The sequence below is a fragment of the Ammospiza caudacuta genome, chromosome 16 (assembly GCF_027887145.1).
Source record: "Ammospiza caudacuta isolate bAmmCau1 chromosome 16, bAmmCau1.pri, whole genome shotgun sequence".
Lineage (NCBI taxonomy): Eukaryota > Metazoa > Chordata > Aves > Passeriformes > Passerellidae > Ammospiza > Ammospiza caudacuta.
Genome location: NC_080608.1, coordinates 7,008,869 through 7,027,967, shown reverse-complemented (window position 1 = coordinate 7,027,967; position 19,099 = coordinate 7,008,869). Strand labels below are relative to the sequence as shown.

The 19,099-nt window shown below is 37.5% G+C and overlaps 1 protein-coding gene across 2 annotated transcripts in view; it reads left to right on the top strand.

Annotated features, from left to right (window-relative positions):
• GABRG2 (gamma-aminobutyric acid type A receptor subunit gamma2) overlaps window positions 1–19,099 on the top strand; it is a 61,581-nt gene that overhangs the window by 22,790 nt on the left and 19,692 nt on the right. For both annotated transcript variants that reach the window (XM_058815026.1, XM_058815025.1), the window contains exons 2-6: window positions 1,337–1,485; window positions 3,087–3,154; window positions 3,910–4,130; window positions 6,662–6,744; window positions 7,429–7,566. In XM_058815026.1, the coding sequence (XP_058671009.1) occupies window positions 1,337–1,485; window positions 3,087–3,154; window positions 3,910–4,130; window positions 6,662–6,744; window positions 7,429–7,566 (659 nt within the window). The remainder of the gene's footprint in view (window positions 1–1,336; window positions 1,486–3,086; window positions 3,155–3,909; window positions 4,131–6,661; window positions 6,745–7,428; window positions 7,567–19,099) is intronic.

The following is a 19,099-nucleotide window of genomic DNA, read 5'->3' as shown; positions in this document are numbered from 1 at the left end:
GCTGTGCCCAGGGGAAGAAAGAGCCCAAAGCCTCTTTCCTAGTGAGACTCTGTTTGTGCTGTTGGCTTACAGCTCCCAGACGCCAACACTGGAAAGCCTTTGGGCCGCTCTGGGTGCTACAAGGTGGATGCAGCAGGAGAGCGCTACAGGGAAAGGCAGGCACAGCCTCAGCTGAGCAAAGATTGCTGTTAACAAAATGGTGCTCTCAGGCTCTGGGAGGAGTGGTCCTGTCCCTACCACACCCATGGCCATGGCCAGCCGGGCCTCTTTCAATCTTGTGTGCCATGCAGAAGATCCAGCTCCCATGAGAATCTGCTTCTCTCTGCTCTTTCCCACTCCAGATTCTAGTTGAAACTGGAAAATAATTTTTCTGCTTTCCACCCTATCACACTATACACTGGCTTTCGACATTTGTAGTATCATTAAGATATTCCATATCTAGCCAGCAGTGTGTAAACTTTGCACAGAAGCAGGGCAGGGAAGAAGGGCACTGGCATATTATGCAAAAAACCAGAGTTGCCTAGCACTGTTCAGCTGATTACCACTAAGATTCTGAAATGAAAATATCTGATTATGTCATATTCTAAAGTAGCTTCAATGTTCTCCTCTAGAACTGGAGGCACTGATTTTGGGAAAACAAAACATCCATTAAGACTAGTCTGCACATTTCTGACTCTGAACTTGCTTTTTTACTGTAGTAAGCAGGTTGAATTAGAACTGCTGTCATAGTTCTGAGGAGCAAAAAAAGCCCAGCAGACAAACTTTTCACCCTCTGTGGATTCTGGTTAGCAAAAGGGAAAAGGAAAACCCTTGGCAAAAATTTGTGCTCAACTTTCCAAATGCACAATAAACTCAAGTTCATCGGAGTGGAGAAAGGCTGCAGAAGTTTGTCTGAATAAATGTAATTATTGGTCTTGTCAGTAATGTGTTTCATCAAATCATTCTGTCCAACAGAAGTAAAGAACAACGTGTACATAATAAGTGATATTTTGGTGGAGAGTTGCATAAACTAAGTGACAGATTTGTTTCATAACAGGTCCCACCTGAGTCAATGAGAGAAAAAATAGCCATGACAAAGGTGATAAGCACTGATGTTCCTCTGAACAGACAATGTGATCTCAACCGTACTAAAAGGAAATGCTGATAAAATGAACTGTAACCTCAGCTGTTATCTGGCATCTTTACTGAGAGTCTAATTTTGAAAATGAGACATTTGTAAAATGTTTTTACAGTATTATTAAAATGTTAAATGTGTCTGTGTTGTCTTCTAAAGAAATTACCTTCAAATTTGTATCTTTCAAGGCTTTTCTTCTTTTCATTTTTGTCTCTTTAATAGCTCCACACAAAAGGGAGATGATGATTATGAAGATTACACTACAAATAAGACTTGGGTTTTGACTCCCAAAGTCCATGAGAGCGATGTGACTCTTATTTTAAATGGTTTGCTGGAAGGATATGACAACAAATTGAGACCTGACATAGGAGGTACGTTGGTTTTTGTTTTAGATCACTGTTGATTAAGCAGTGAAGAGAAAGAGTTTTCATGTCATATTATGCTACTCAGGAAGCAGAATCAATTCAAAGTAGTTACAAGACTAAAATGCAATGCAGAAAAACATCAGAGGCATGTAAATTAGTAATGATTTTGGAAGCTGACACAAATTAAGATGGCTGAATCTATCCTAAGTCATCTAATAAGAGTGCTATAATTTGCTGAATCAGGCAGCTTGTGATGATTTACCTGCATATGATGTTCAGAATTAAACTTCTGGGGAAAGACAAAGCAAGTTTTTATTTTTTTTTTTTGTACCTAAGAGATTCTGTCAGAGAACCACAAATAATACAATGGAAAGAAAGGCAAAAAGAGGCTAATACAGCCTAATCCTTTTATGATGTGATGGATACAGAGCCTCCAACAGCAGCAGGCTTGCACAGATTTATGCAGCCTGGGCAGGAGGTGACAGAATTGGGCACAGAGGAGGAGGTTCACAAAAGATAACTGCAGTCAAGCAATGCCAGTCTGCCCAGATGGTTCCCACAGCCAATGCAGGTAAATAGAGCCAAGCCTGCACTCAGAATGGAAATCTTATTTGACTCAATCACCTTTTGGAGGGATCTTCCTCTCCACTGATTACTGAGGTAACCCCAAGAAAAAAATCTCCCTGAATTGCTGAAAGTCAGTTTGAGAAGCCCCATGAGAGCACAGAGCAGGCAGACAATACCTCTGCAGAGGAGGATACAGCAGTAAGAAGATTATAGAAAAAGTCATGGAATTCATGGATGAGGTAGACAGAGGAAAGCAGAGAGCAGCAAGGTCAACGAAGGAAGCTAACAAGTTTATAGTGGCCTATAAAATAAGGAATTTTTCACAGTGAAGGATAACATGAGTCTTTAACCTTCAGTGTATGTATACAGTGTAAATTAACAAAAGAATTGGTCTTCACATAAACCAAGACTTTAGAAACAGAAAAGAAGTAAAGCATTCCTAAAATCATCTGGGATAAAAACAATCATGCTGTAGCCAAGATATATAAGAATAACAAAGCTGAAATGGAGTGATTTCAAAAGAAATTAACACAACAATTCTTATTTTCTGCTTTAGAGCCTTAAGTATTTTGGCTTTGGTCTCACAGAATTGTTACTTTTCTACAGCCACCTATTCAGGCCACAGCAGTCATGTTGCATTTGGCATTACAATGTAAAACAAGTGATGAAAGCATCATAAGATAAATAAATTTGCTTTTGTTTATAGTGTTTTGTTTTGATGCTCTGCTTTGACCTGAGACAAAATGTAGACTCTCTCAGTCAGATGAGCCTCTCTAGGCTACGAGCACTGGTGTCAGTGTTTGTTCTCATAGCATAAGGGAATTGGTTTTGATAGAATAAATGATAAAAAAATTTGTCCAAAGCATCTCCAACTAATTTAGAACTGAAGACACGGTTGCAAATTTGTATTTAGTTTATATGCACATTTAAATGTGAGGCAACCACAGAGGAGAGATGCCATAGTAACATGCTCCTGCTTGACTTTCATGTAGTTGATTTTGACCTTCATTGGTTACTGATTCTTGTTGTTTCTCTTGCAGTTAAACCGACAATAATTCACACTGACATGTACGTAAATAGCATTGGCCCCGTGAATGCTATCAATATGGTAGGTAAAGGATTGCCCATTTGCCTTGTTACAAAGTCTCCATCATTTTGACATTACAAAGCTTCCATTAGTTCTTAATGTTGTGTCATACCTATTTTATTTTTTAAATCTCATTTTAATTATGGATGGGAGGACTTGATGTGCTATAAATCTGTACAAGTCAGAAAACTGAGCTATAAGCTGCTAATGCAAAAATAATTGTTTTAACCTATCCTCACATTTTTATGTGCTCTGCTTTCAAATGCTTTGCAACAGTTTAACTCCAGAAAAACCAATCTTCCAGATTGCTACAAAATTAGGAAAACCATTAATGAGTGATATTACCACTGTTGCCACCATGAGACAATAAGTAAAAGGCCTAGAACTTCTGCAGGGACTTCACCATTTCTGAGATCAACCATGGGGCACGGGCAATTAGTTGGCTCAAGCTTTTCCTGTCCTAGGTCCAAAGAAATAATAATTGTTCTCTGACCTGAGCAGGTGTGGGCTGAGATGTGGGGACACAGAATTAGAAAGGTGCATATAACACTTACTTGCACCTTAGTTTTATCCTCAATGGTAAAATAATAAATTGTTCTAAAACAATCTTTGGTAAAACCTGCCTCAAAACTTCCCCAAAAGAAATTGGTTTTATCAGTTCTAGTATCACCTTCTGTAGCTCCAGTTTTTTCATATGAAATTAAGGAAAGCATATCAGGAGTTATGTGGAATGCTGAGTGCTATGTTTTCATCAGTATTTCTGGTTAACACAACAGGAATATACAATTGATATATTTTTCGCCCAAACGTGGTATGACAGACGTCTGAAGTTCAACAGCACTATAAAAGTGCTCAGATTAAACAGCAACATGGTTGGGAAGATCTGGATACCAGACACATTTTTCCGAAATTCCAAGAAGGCTGATGCTCACTGGATAACAACTCCTAATAGGATGCTCAGGATCTGGAATGACGGCAGAGTCTTGTACACTTTGAGGTATTTATACCTAATTTAATTACATTTTCGCTAAGGAAAGCCAAAGAGAAAAGTCATTTGACGTAACCAGAAGGGAAAAAAATACTGAGTTTTCCTATAAATTTATGCAAACAACCCTGGAAAAGGGAAGAATTTAGAAGACATCAATTGTATGAAATTTATTTTATATTGGCAAGATAAGAAGTTTTATTTCTTCTTAGAGATTGTACTGCCTTGCTCCACAGTCATCACCTCCCTATAATAACATCAACATAGACATTTTAATAGCAATTAGTCTTAATTTTCAAGTATGTTCTATTGTTTACCTTTGGTTTGGTCCCTTCTGCTTTTTGGTTGTTTTAAACTGATAAATGTGAAATATCCTTGAATTAAGTAGATGGTATAAAAGGAGCTACTACTTACATCAAAGGCCTCTTATTCTGAATTGATTACAATCTAATCTGATGAAACTCCACCCTGAAAAAGCAATTTATTCCTCAAATATCTTAGACTAATAAGATTGCCATCCCAGCATTCAGTACTTAACTCAAGCCTGTGGATATGCCCCATTCCACCAAAATTTTCATGGAACTGAACTTGATGTACTCCACCTGTACAGGTTCCTCAGTCGTGCGCATGGTTTTTCTTTTAAGACAAAGTACCTTTTCAATAATTATGTGGATGCCATAGGTAACAACTCAAATATCATATTCCAAATTATCATAATATACTTTGTAAATGTGAAAATCCTGTGGGAGTGTTTTTTATACTTTTTCTTACATGTGATATAATATTTGGGTTTATGTAAAATATAGATAAACATAGCACAGTTTCAAGAGAATTTATAATTTAAAATGAGATTATACAATCAAAGATGATAGACATAAGCATATCAGATGATAGACATTTGAGGTTTAGACTACATTTTGTCAAAGTTTTATTTTGCTTTTACTTTCTTGGTGGCCAAAAATAAAGTTTTGAAGAAAAGTACACTCATAATTTTACTGAGTAGATGTGAAGCATTGGTTAAGACAACCTTTTAATGTTGCAACTGTCTGAATTATAAAAGAGTTTTATTTCATAGCTACTTTACATTTATTGCATATTAGAATAATAAGAATTGAAATCCAATGCAAATCAAAGTTAATCTGATAAAGATGAGCCTAGATCGACTTTATAAATGTTAAATTTGGACTTGGCTACAAGTCCAAATTTATCTTTCTCTTCAAATTCCTTAGTTTCTCTCATTACAAAGAGATGTATCTGGTAGCACTTGCAAACAGGTATCTGCTTTGAATGTATATTTAGTTGTGCTGGTGAGTCACAGCAAGCACCAAGGATTTAACCACAGTTAACCCAGAAATGAAATGTGATAGTATCACACAGCTGGGATTCTGTCCTCAGGAGGGATCCAGAAGGGCTGGTTGAGTTTTCTCAGTCACCTCCCCCAGGTTTAAGAACCACCTGCCCAGCAGGAAACCAAGTATCCGTGGTACCGGAGATGATGAAAATGACAAGAGGAAGAGAAACAGGGAAATTAGATTGCTTCCCAAATTCCTAACACAGAAAGGTTGCCTTTGGACTCCACCATTAACTTGGTGGTCCCAGCACTCCTCTGCATCCCACAGGATGAGACTCAGGGTCATTTGCCCATAACACCTTCATCCAGGAACGTGGAGGCAAACCAGGATTCATCCTTTGGACACCCCAGAATCAGCAAAGACCAGAAATCTGCAGCTTTCCTAGAGACACCTTGTGGAACAAACATTGTACCCCATCCTTTTCCTTTTTCCTTATCTCACCCCACCTCTTCCCTCTCTTCCAAAGTCCAAGTATCCTGCAGCTCATGGCTGGGCAGGGAGTGAGTGAAAAATGGTGGAGGTTTTAGCAGGAACACCAGAGGGTACATTTCATGTTACTAGGGATTTCTTAGAGTAATTGTTTTTACCTGAACTTAGCACCTACACTACCTGAGTTATCAGGGAGACTCTCCTAATATTCAGTGGAGACAAACACCTTTTGGTACATTTTTCTTCTGATTAAATTTGAATGTCTTATTTTGGAGTGAGAGGAAGTGTATCCTCAGAATGCCTCTGCACTAGCTGTGAAGGGAGTCTGGATGGCTGTCTTGGATGCAGATGTCTAAATTTGGACTCCCATCCATCATTTCTGAAATAGAATCTTTGTCACATAAAATACATTTTCTTAATGCTTTATGGCATGTTGTGACACAAAGATTTGTCACTGCTCATGAGATGACCTGTATATCTACCTACCTATGGATTTGTCAGTCATGAGTAATGCTGCCATTTCAGGTGCACAGGAACAGAACTTTAATACCTTCTTCCATTACACAGTCCAGAAAGTAGATGATCAAGGTCTATGGAACCAAAAAAGAAATATTGCTTATCAGTAACCACGATGTCTTCCTATGCTTGGAATATTCCAGTAATTACATAGATAGCAATAGTTTACTTTACATATATATATACATACATACATATATATATATATATCTATATATATATATCTCCTGATCTCTTTCTCCTCAGGCTGACAATTGATGCTGAGTGTCAGCTACAGTTACACAACTTCCCAATGGATGTCCACTCCTGCCCACTGGAATTTTCAAGCTGTAAGTAACATGCTTAAAAATATTCCTTTTTCTGACCCACACTAAACTTAATATAAATTTATTTTTACATACATAGAGTCAGTGAAGGTTATGTTCTTAGTTAGACATACCCTACTGATTTTTAGTTTTATTTTGATTTTTTTTCAGTTCATGTATTATATATGTTCACAAATATCATTAAGGACCGCTATGAAAAATTATAAAATATCTGGACCCTATGTGATTAATTTCTGCTTATATTTGACCATAAAACAAGAAACTTTTACTTTCAGCATCAAGGTGTCCCGGTCTTTCACTTCCTCTCCGTGCATGGAGAGAACTAGTATTGTACTAGTTGAAGTCAAGAGTTTGGCATTTTGTGGTTAGACCAAGGTGCGAATTCCTGGTCCAGCTGCAAATACATCTGGAGGATGGGCAAAATTGCATCTTATTAGGTCCACAAAAGTGAAAAACCTATTTTTGAAAAATTTATCTCAAGTGCTATTATAATTTATAATTAATAAAATGTGTCATTAAGTAAAAGGCACTAGTAAGTAACTTGAGAAAAACATATCTATAATTTACTTGCAATATGCTTCCCCAGTTTTTTCCAGAAATAGCTAGTAGTATTTTTACTCCCCAAAGCACCCTAAAGCCTAGCAGTGGCCATGAAACCAAGCTGTGTGTATTTTCCTTTGCAATAAGATGGCTACCCCAGAGAAGAGATCATTTACCAGTGGAAGCGCAGCTCGGTGGAGGTGGGGGACACGCGCTCCTGGAGGCTTTACCAGTTCGCCTTCACAGGACTCAGAAACACATCTGAGGTGGTGAGGACTACTTCAGGTAAGACAACTGAAGGATTTGCCTCCAGGCTCAGTAAGGATTTTATTAACAGAATAAAACCAAGAAAGATATGTCTGGTTAGAACTTAGCATTTACTCTGCACTGAACAATTACAGGTTTTTCAATATCTATGCAACCATCCAGCCTTTGGCATTTCTGAATTCCTCACCGGAAGAAAAATTAGTTCTTGTCTGCTATCCATTCTTGTCCTCCATAAAAAACCTCTGACTGTCAGGAGGAAGACACTGCTACAAAGGGTGGATGGGTGAGGGAGCTTGCACTGCTTCAGTGCAGAAAACAGCAGAACTGAGCCACTAAAGGATGAACTGACTCTGCACTGAACACTTTACAATCCTCTTCCCACTGCCAGGCACAGAAAGTAAGCCTGCACAGAAGTGAAACTCAAAGTCCCAACTTCTTTACTACAGAGGCTCCAAGTTTATTTTGTTCCCTAAAATAAGGCACATTCAACTTTCATTAAAGAGAACAGCCTTACAAATCAGTCTCAGATGGCCTTCCTTCATATTTCTATCTCCTTGGAAACAAGCAATGGGATTCAGAATTATAAATGAGGATGTACTCAGTGTTTATTAAAAATACAATTTTAACCCTACTAACTAAACAGAAAAATACATGTTTCTATATGTTTTGTTTTATTTCTTGATGGAAACAAAAGCAGTTACTATGAGGAGAGATGTAAAGAGGAACTGCATATTAATGTTGTTGTATATGCATGATATATCTTGTCTTTCATTTCTTAATTTCAAAAAGAACAATGCAATGTAAGCAGGTTGGCGATTTTTCCATCTGCTTCTAATTTTTACCTTACTTTACAGTTCTGGCAAATCTCTTAATTTAAATTCAGGCATCTGTGTTTATTCTGACTTCAGAAATACCCCCACCCATTTTATTTCTACAAGGCTGGCATTGCTGTTTTATTCAAAAAGGAAAGTAGGATATTCTAGAGTTGAGAGGAGCCTGCTGTACATTACACAGGAGAACAAGCAAAGAGATGGAGAATTAATTCAAGTTCCAAGTCCTTAATCTCTGGACATTAAGCACCAATGATGTGTTCAGTCTCATGAGCAGGGCAAAACCAGAATGCAGCCATGTATGCCGCATGGAGTCTGCTGCCACTGCAGCCAAGGAAGGTATTTAGTCAAGCATTGAAGAAAGCAGTTAACTTTTCTCGTTTTCTCAGGAAAACAAACATCAAGGTGCAAAAGAGGACAGGAGAGCAGCATGTTTGCCAACCATAGCTGCTAATAACCACCATTACACAGGGCTCTCAAAGCAAAAATATCAGCAGCAATAAAAACATCTCCCCTCAGACAGCACAAATGACAGGATTGCACCCAAGTGTGCTTGCAGTCTCATCCTGCCCACATTGAAAACTATCTATATTTCACCCCTAATTTGAGTTTCTTCTATTTGCTATTTTCTTTAATTTTCTGCTTGAGCCATTCTCTAATCAACTCTTTTTATTTTTGACCAGAGATAGAAAATAATAAAATCTTGACATGCTACAAGCTTCCTATACCCTGATTGAGTGCACTGGTGACTCAAAAACTTTCTCTAATGTTCTGTTAATGTGAACGAGGTGCATCCTGGGAAATAAACAGTAAAATACAAAAGGGCAAAAAATTCCTTTCTCATGCAAAGCAAACCTTTCTTCTTTCAGGGTGTAGTCATTCAAACTGTTAGCGCTCACCTGGAATACTCTCATAATTTAGCCTCCATAGTTTTTAACATGATGACACACACCAGTCCATTTTGTTTGCACTAAAATAGCTAGCAGCTAGCATGCGCTTTAAAGCAGTGAAAAGTTGTCACTCAATTCCTAAGTTAAAAAGCACATGGAAGTTACTCAGCCTCCTGCTGCTGCATTCACAGGCCTGCTGAGTATAAAAATTTGGAAAAATATCCTGTGTATTTATTTCTTCTGCTGCAGTTACCCTGTGCTTGATTTTCATTGCTCCTCTACTTTTTATAACCACAGATATGTAAAACTAGGTTTTATTTTGATCTAGGTGTGGCATCTAAATAATAGAAGGCAGAAAAAAACCCTAATAATATAGCAGCTGCCATGACTCTGGTCTATTTCCTACAAATATTTTCTTAAAGCCAGCAGAGCCTAAAGGGTCTTCATGGCTTCCTTAAGTGACTTATTAGCATGCTGGAAACTACACTAAGTCCTGTATCCCTCTGCCAGACCCTCACTCTACCTATAATTACACCCTTAGAATGAACATATTTTCAAAAGTTTCATGAACAGTAAGAAAAAAAAAATTCCAATTTTAATAGCAACCTAGGTGCAGCCAAAGTACCCTAGTTAAAAGTTTGAGTACCCATACAGCTAAAATAATCTTGACACTTTATGCAATTACTTTCAGTGCAGAATTTCAGTACAAACTCATGCCAATGTTTTGGTAGAGATAAAATCTGAGGTAAAGTGGAGGAGGCAATGGAAAATTAATGAGATGTTGGAAAGTGGTCTATACTATACTCCCACAAACTCTTCCCCAAAATTAAATTTAGTTGAAAAAAAACCCCAGAGAAACCAGAATGAAAGAAGGGGTGTTAGAGAATGCAAAATCGAACAGTTAGAGAATAAAAGGATCTTGGGGCTAGCGTTAAGGCATTTGAAACTGGAGTAAACCTCCAGTGTCTCTATCTACACAATTTCAAAACAAATGCTTGTTTCCAGCTTTATACCTCCCAGCAACCAACACCTTCTCATCCTTAAGGGCAATGCTTATTTTGTGTCTGGAGGGAGAATCAGGAAGGCTGAGATTTGGCCATTACCAACTCCACTACTCTCTTTGTGTCATGTCAAAGCTGCACTTTTGAGCTATAGGCTGGGCTATGGGCAGAGAAGGACAAGGCTTGTTTGAGTGTGAGCTTCCTATGACCTGATGGCTCTTGCTGAAATTAATACATTTATCTGCTGCTCTTCCTTTGCACGCACTGCAGAAATACAAGATTAACTCAAAGGGCCAGATGTCAGAATTCTGTCCCTTAGTTGGCAAATCCCAGAAAATCCCAGCAACAGCTGAAAAACCCAACTGGAATATTACAAACATCCCTCTATTTCTCTTATCAGAAGTAAGTCATCCTGAAGTACCAGCTTGTTTCTCTCCAAACTGAACATTTACATGCAACTTTTTCTTTGAAAGTCACTGACCAAACAGTAAGACATAACTTAGCAAATGGAATCCAATTTAAGAGCCCACTAATAGTGGGGACTCTTAAAAAAAAGTTAACTATAAACCTTCTGCCTTATGGACATTTCATTAAAATAATCAAATAGTCCATACACATTATCTGCATTGTTTTTTGCCTTTACACTAAAATCTACCTTTTGTAAACAGCATTGGCTTAGTTTAGATTATTTCCAATAAGAGTACATGTTGAGACTTAATATCATCTGAGTTATATAAGTGCAATACTTTGAGAAAGACAGGGTAGTGCAGGGGAATACAGCAAGTAAGGAGTTTAGAAAAAATGACCTATAGAAATACTTGGAAGTATGGAACTAGTCTGGAAGAATATTCATGATCAAAGGAGTAAAACAACCAGACTGTTTTTAAATCATAACAATGATCAATGCTGCTAGAGAGGAAAATAGTGGAAACCCTAAAATCAGGAGAGTTTATGAAATCATAGGACAGATCAAGAGGAAAGAAGTAGCTTAAATCTTGAAATTGTATCAATAGGTTTCCATTAATTTAATACAAGTCCTACATAAATTGCACTTCTACTCACTCTTCCAGTTGTTTTCAACATATAAAACATTGTACTATGCAAAACAGTTTGTAAATGTGTAATTATTCAGGACAGATGGAGTTTCTGGTATTCCCAGTTCATTTCTATGACTGGGTAGTTCCTTTTTTTAGGCCAGATATTGTCTACTGCTTATTTACAGAGCCTGTCCTGAATTTTTAATTAGATACAAAGGCATTAGAAGACTAATAAATAGCAATTCAATAAACTGCAGAGGAGCCACAAGACTGGTCAGGCAGTATTTGTAAATACCTTTTATTTTCTTCCTTTTCTATGTTTTAGAGAGCTAATGGGAGCTATGCACTAGAGATGGTGCATTGCTCAGAATTGATAAATGGGTAATTAAATATTCCCCTTGCGATGCAACTGTTAAACCACATAAGTAAATCTGGGTCTGGTTTCTGTTTTATCTAGAAAATATAGTCAGGGCTATTATTTTGTGGAAGAGGATGTATTTTCAGGCTTTTATACTTTATTTCAATTTTGTTTCCTAATGAATTGAACTGTTGGCAGATATGCAGTCCCCAGAGGTTTCATAATGCTCAAAAAAACCCCAGGAGTCATCTTCTGTTTCTTTATTAAGGCAAAATATGACAGCTGCAATCAGATTTGTAGATCTGCATTGGGAAATAGTCCTGACATTAAAAATGGGCATAAGTGGATCTCCAGTGCACCTAGAAATCCCTGCCAGCCCCACACACAGCCTCAGGCTCTAGCATGGGTTGACTGGAGCATCTGGCATTGCCAGGGAGATCTGTCTGAGAACCCAAAACATTTCCTGTCTGAAGATGCTGAGCTACTGAATGGGTACAAGGTACTGCTACCTGCATCTTGCATTTGGCAGAACTTAAACACATTTGTATTCACCTTACAGAGGAGCAAATAATGGCATAAGCTGCAAGTCAGAAAACCCAGATGACTTAAAGTGTTCTATGCATTCTTATTGTTCTCTTTATGGTATGGGAAGGTATTTATCTCAATATCCTTATTTTTGAAAAAGCTATATTAAATTATTACCTTAAACATGCTTGCTAGAAGAATACTCTCTCTGTAGCACAGTGAAACACTTAAAACAGAAGGCAGACACAATAAACTGAAAGGCCTACTTTTATGTGTGATGCCTCAATGGAAATCCTCAATTCTAAGCTAATCACCTTAAGATAACCCTAAAACATTTAATAACTACGCCTTCAGATTTTTACTCCCATTATGAATAGCCACCTATCCTAGTAAGAGAGTCAACAGGGAGTATTTTTGCTTATAAATTCTTTTGTTTTTTATTCAAACTATCCCTTATTTTAACTTTCCTGAACCACCACATTACTGCACCCAAATAAAATAATTTGAAAGAAAACACAGGAGGAGTTGACTTTTGCATAATACCGTTAAAAAGGGTTACAGACACTTCTGTGAGCAGGAGTTCAGCCATGGTGACAGCTTGCAACAGTTTGATCTTGCTCTTCGGGGATAAAAGCCAGTCTAACATAACTACACTTGCATACTCTTTTGGAGAATAATGGATAAGAGATATTTCTAAAATGTGAACAACAATTTTTTTTCTCAAATAATCCCCATACTCCTGCTGGTCTGTCATGGATCAAATCATATTAATTAATGAACATTTACTAAAGTTTAACTGTTGAATAATTTGCTCACTGAAAATAATCTAAATTTCAGGACTATGTCTTCAAAGAATGAAACTGAAATACAATTCCCTTCATTCCCTAACCTTTGTATAGTCTACATTTTTTCTAGTTGGTTAGTTGTGTGGCAAATAAGAATTTACATTAAAATGTACATGATTGAATAAACAAACTAATTCAGTAAACTGGCATTTTCAATCCTCCCTATCATGCAGACTTCCAAGATCTATGTATGGATATTTTTTTAGAACTGCAAAATCAGAACTCCCTAGTACCATTTATCCTTACATAATCCCTGTAGAGACAGACAGGACTACAGGGACAAACCAAAGGCTTCCCAGGACACCTCCCAGGGCACTAGACAATGAAGAGCAGACAAGCAGGACACAAGGCTGACCTGGAATGGCTGGGAAGGGCTCAGGGCAGATTTGAGTCCCTTCTGTACTGGCTGCTTCAGCCCTTGGCTAAAAACCTACAGTTGCTCCCCCACTTTAGTCATTCAAGCACCTCTCCGTTCATCCTCTGCTCTGTAGGTTCTTTTCACTGTAGACCCATCCTGTGGCAGCAGAGCAAGAGGAAAACCAGGAGTATCTTAACAGCACAGGCTGAGGCCATGGAATTCAACACAAATGCCACATCCAACAAAACCCAGTGAGTCCAAGCAATACAGATAATTAATAGCCAGGGTTTGGCTGGTTTCAGCTGTGTTCAGTTGTGAGCACAACAGAAATGATGTTGCCAGTTTGTGTGGCACAGTCACTGCCTTCACCCTGCTGGCTGCTGGGGGACTCCTGGGGAAGATCTGCATGGAGAGCAGGGCCATGTGGTCGTGGCAGAAGCCACAGCTGGCGCTGCAGGGACATCACCCCTGGAGCTGGTGCAGAAAGCACCCAGAGCCAAAACTCCTCCACTTTGCCATCTCTTTCACAGTGACAGGTTAGATCTTTTGGTTTAATTGGCAGGAAAAAACCAAACACTACTCCTAGGCAATCAATAAGTTGAAAAAACTCAGTTTGAGACAATCTGACTTTTCTGTTCAGGTTTGTATCTATAGAGATTCAGGTATTGAAATCCACCTGCTTCTACCTAATCATATAAAGAATTGAAAGGCTCTTTTGATGATTACCTTTCATTTTTTGAGAGAGGTTAAAGAATTTCTTCCAATTCCTGTGACATTAATTCAGCCTTTTTTTTCCTAGACTCAATGGCAACTGACTTACCTCAGCAAAACAAAATCATGACTGTCCCTGAGGAAAAGGGTTGCTGGGGCCTGAAATCCTCCTCATAATAACTCCCCAACTGAACAAAGATTCTTGAGGGTCAAGGTTTTATTCTGAGTCTGTCCTTCATAAGGTTTTCCGTATCTAAAAGCATGGCCTGCTAGAGCTTAAACAGCTTCAGAAAGGTCAGATAAGGATAAAAAGAATTAATATACAAGTAACCAGAGAATAAGGGATAATGTGGGATCTTACAAGCATTTCCACTGAACTTATTTCTGGGAAATTACAAAACACAGATGCTACAGGCAAGATTGGTTCTGCATTAAATATACTTGTGTAGATATGATAGAACATTGCCTTTAAATAATATTTGTTCATTTAATACAAGAAAAGAATTAGATCTTTTAGGATATTTGAATTATTAAAAAGAAAGTAAAACTAGAATTTTGAATGTTTCTAATTTATGATAAAATCAGCAAGTTAACAGGGTGAGTATATCTTAAAACACTTCCTGGACATAACCAAGCATAAAAATTCTTGTGCTGCCTCTTATGCCCCTATGAATATATTTTCATAAGTACTGGTGACTCCTTGAGACAAAACATATTATCTGAACTCCCTCCTATAATTCCTGTTTGGCAAGGCAATCATCCTCCCCAACCACTGAGTGATTTTTCAGAAACATCACAAGAGAAAATCATTGCAATGTCACTCTTGGAGTTGCAGATAAACTTAATTATAATGAATTGCAGGGAGAAATCTTTGGTTCAAAAGGATCAGAGCAGGTGACATAGTAGTGAAGAACAATATATAGTGACAACTACTTTAGAATTAAAATAAGTCTGAGTATTAAGCATTTTTGCAATAGGTAATAAGCATGTTTAAATCACTGATAAAAATAAATATTTTTAGTGCACTGTTCAAACAACTAAAGTTCAAGCAATCCTGTGATAAATCACAAGGTTCCTGAGCATTCATCCTTTCATCTGCAGAGCACTAGATAATCTCTGTAGCCTGTAAACTGATCAGTGTAGTACTGATGGTCAATTTCTGTACTCATGTTTCACTTCCAGAACCTTTTTATGTCAAAAAACCATGCTTGTAGTACAATAATTATAAGATAATGTCTTGGACATTTTCTTCCCTTGGCCTGATTTTGTTATTCACCATCTTCCTCGTTTCTCAGTGGAGAAAAAATTAATTCATTAGGATGTGTGAAGATGAGGACAGCTCAGTGTTCATAATGTGTATAGAGTAGGGATAGTTCATTTGAAATAGATTTTGCTTTGCCTGGGGCACATATATGTCCTAAATAATAAACATATTCCTCTAAGGCTCTTCTTACACAGTTAAATCCCTTCACTTTGCAAGTGCAATTTCTAGTTTCTCAAACCCCTGTCATTACACTGCATTTTTAGTAACCTACTTAGCTAAGATGCTGTTTTGTTGTCACTGACTTTGAATAGATATAATTGAAAGGCTGGTTGGAAATAAGACATACAAGTCTGTGTCACATGTAACAAGAGCCAGGCAGCATCCATGGGAGCTAATAATACTCAAATTCAGCCATATGTTAAAAAAATACATGGAAAAAAGAAATAAAACTAAATTAACATCACTAACTTTGAAGAGACCTTCACAGTGAGTTTTAATTGTTAATTATTTTTATCAAATAAAATGGGAGAAACAAAAAGAACACACCAGGGTGTTAAATGAAAATGTGTGCATGATGTACAAACTACTGAAACTCTCTGCTGTACTTTGTGACTACAAAATATTCTACTTAGATTTTTAGATACATATTACCTACAATTCCATATCCCATCTTACAAGGCTGACAAGACATTCTCACAGAGGAATATAGTAGCCTAACAGTAAGAATGGTATTATGTTCAACTAGCTGTCATCATCATTGTATTTTCTCAAACATTAACTCCCTCATTTTGTATTGTTAAAACAAATTCTAAATTGTAAATAGTGTGTGTTTTAACGTTGCCTTTTGAAACAAGGCATAATTGCCCTCATTTCAATGTACATTACAGAAGCTAAAAATATGCCACTTATCTCAAAAAGTGATACAGTCTGTTAAGTGAGTTCTTTGCTACTCTCAAGAAGATTGCATAATTAAGGCTAAAGAGCTGCAGGATAAAATTTATGTAATAATACTTTCTTGTATCATGCCCTATATAGGAGAATTTGAAAATATTTTTCAAGATTTAATGCATAAAGTGCCACAACACTCTTTGTGTGTCTTAATGCTAGAGAATAGAAAGGGTTATGAAAGTTGTCTATTGTTCCAAAAATTGAGAAAATTATGAAAAACTTTGACTAATGCAAATAATGTACTCTTGCTGATTGGAGCTCAATTTCTTCTATTTTAATCTGAGAGCATAACTTTGAAGAGGAAGTGGAATCATACTGTGTAGGTAACAACCCACCATACAAACTTGCTGCCATTCTCAGTGCACAGTTTAAAAACAACACCCAACACCTCACTTTCTTTGCCTCCCTCCAAAAGGCCTACGGTGAATCCACACCCTACTAATTCAAATTACAAACAGCAATTTGACTTAACCTTCCTTCCTTAACCTTCCTTCTCTACATTTTTGCAAAATGCAAAAACACACAGTCAACAAAGAAAAAGCATTGATTTTATTATTTTCTGCTGCTACCCAGTAATACTTATGCCAAACCAGAAGAAAAATTGGAATATTGTCAACCATCCTGGTAATTTACCAAAATTCCCTTTCTTATCTTATGGTAGCAAATGCCTGGTCTGAAATCAAGCTCATGGATTGTTCCTCCTTACGATGACAAAATCCTAAGGTGGAACAGCAGAACCTTGGAACTGCATTTATTGACTTTGGTTATATAAATGCAAGAGCAATAACCAGGGCACTCATGACAGCATACTGTGACTCCAGTTTCCTCTAGTGCTAAGGGTTTGAGCTAAGAAAAAATGTTCTTGCATAATTCTATTATTTGATTTCATCATAGAAAAAGCAAAAAGTATTCTTGAAAATGAGTAAAATTAATTTTCTTCCCATTGTTATTTTGAAAAACAAGGATTGTCAACAACTCTATGACAATTTTTAGAGAAAAAACTAGCATACTATCAAGCACAGGTATAGGAAAACCTTTGGATATCTTTCCACCCTGAGAGAAAAAAAATGTACCTTTGGTGACAGGTAAAAAATTTCATCAAAAGAATTTATTATTAGAGAATATCAGAGACTACCCATGAAAAAAAAATCTTGGACAAATTTAAAGGAAAAAGTAGCTTTTCAGAAAAGCACAATGAGGAACATTAATTTTATGAAATTTAATTAATTTACTCTGGAAATGTAAACTTTGGAGATAAAAACTCTTTTTCATTGAGATAAAATTCCCATGATAGCAGAATTGTATTCCAAAAACAAGATTGTTTGCTCAAGGCAATACAAATGAACAACAGATGAATTGTTTCATGTTGAGAGCTGCTTTAGGAACTTTGTTTGTACCTGTATTCATCTTTTCCAGCATTCATTTGGAAATTTAAAGATGTGTTCACATAGAGATGTTAGGATCAAAAACCAAGGTTTTTATCCTAAAAAGCTACCTGAGCAAAACATGTATTTTTCAAAAACTTCCATCAGTCACCTTCTTTTGAACTTCTAGAAATAATAAAATGTTTAAAATTGATCTGGTTGTGAGCTGCTGGGATGCAATTTGAAATCACCACTATCATTGATACATTAAAAACTGAGAGTCATATTACAAATTAAGCCTCTGAGTTCAGAAAGAGAGTAAGGCCGTGTTTTCAATGCTCTTTTGGTTCCTCCTTCTCCCCCACCTGCAGAATGTGCACATGCACAGCAAACTGCTTCCTAGGGAACGTGGCCAGCAGAGCTGGGCCAGGATCAGCCCCTGCTGCTGGGCATGGCACCATGGAGGAGCAGAGCTGCATTTTCTGGTAGGGAATCTCTGTTTCCTGAATAACACTGGATGCCATTTCCACACCTACATACTTTCAGGAAGCTCATTAGCCCCTTTCAAAGCAAATCTTTTGTTGGGTGTGAGAAGTTAATGTTTGCAATTTTATTGCTTTGCCTTGGGCTTTGAGTACCCTTCTCTCTTTATGGCATCTGAGGTAACATCATGACTGTCCCAGAGGGAGTGAATGATCACTGCATCATTTCTGCATCCAGCCTCTCACCCCACCCTGAAATCTGGCAACCTCCATAGAAAATCAATGCAAAACACTTTGAAAGACTCTTTGGAGCCTATCAACCTTCTCTGATGCCTGTCACTTATTGCAGCCTTACCTCTCTTTTACAAACACAGCACCCAAACTTCTAAAAAAATAACATAGGAGACCCCCCAGAGACCTGGCTTGCAGGGCCATCCCATCACAGTGCCCTGTGTAGGGTGCAGCCCAGCCTGCCTGGTACAGCTCAATGCACAGCTCCCTCACCAGTCCTGTGGGACTCCAAACCCATCCTTCTCTGCATGCCTCACACTGCTTTGGATCCACAATTGCCAGTTCATTTTTAAAAGCTTCCAAGGACACAACGTTTTAAAATGCTAAAAGAAAAAAGCCTTAAAAAGACATTACCCATGGGTAATGGGTACACATTGTTGTAACCTCACTTTTAAGAAGATATTAAGAGGTTGCACTTTTGGGCCTGAAAACATACAATGTGATGGCAGTACACACTGTGACGTGGAACAAGTTTTGTAGTAGCTGTGAACTTTTATCCTGAATATGTCTGCCTGAGAAACAAATACTTCTTCAAAGGTCTCCTCTTGAAAAGAGAGAGCCATTTAAATACCTTGTAGGATTTGGACTAGGGTGATTACATACACCTAGAAGATCTACTTCTATCTGTGGAGCTGCTAACTAAAGCT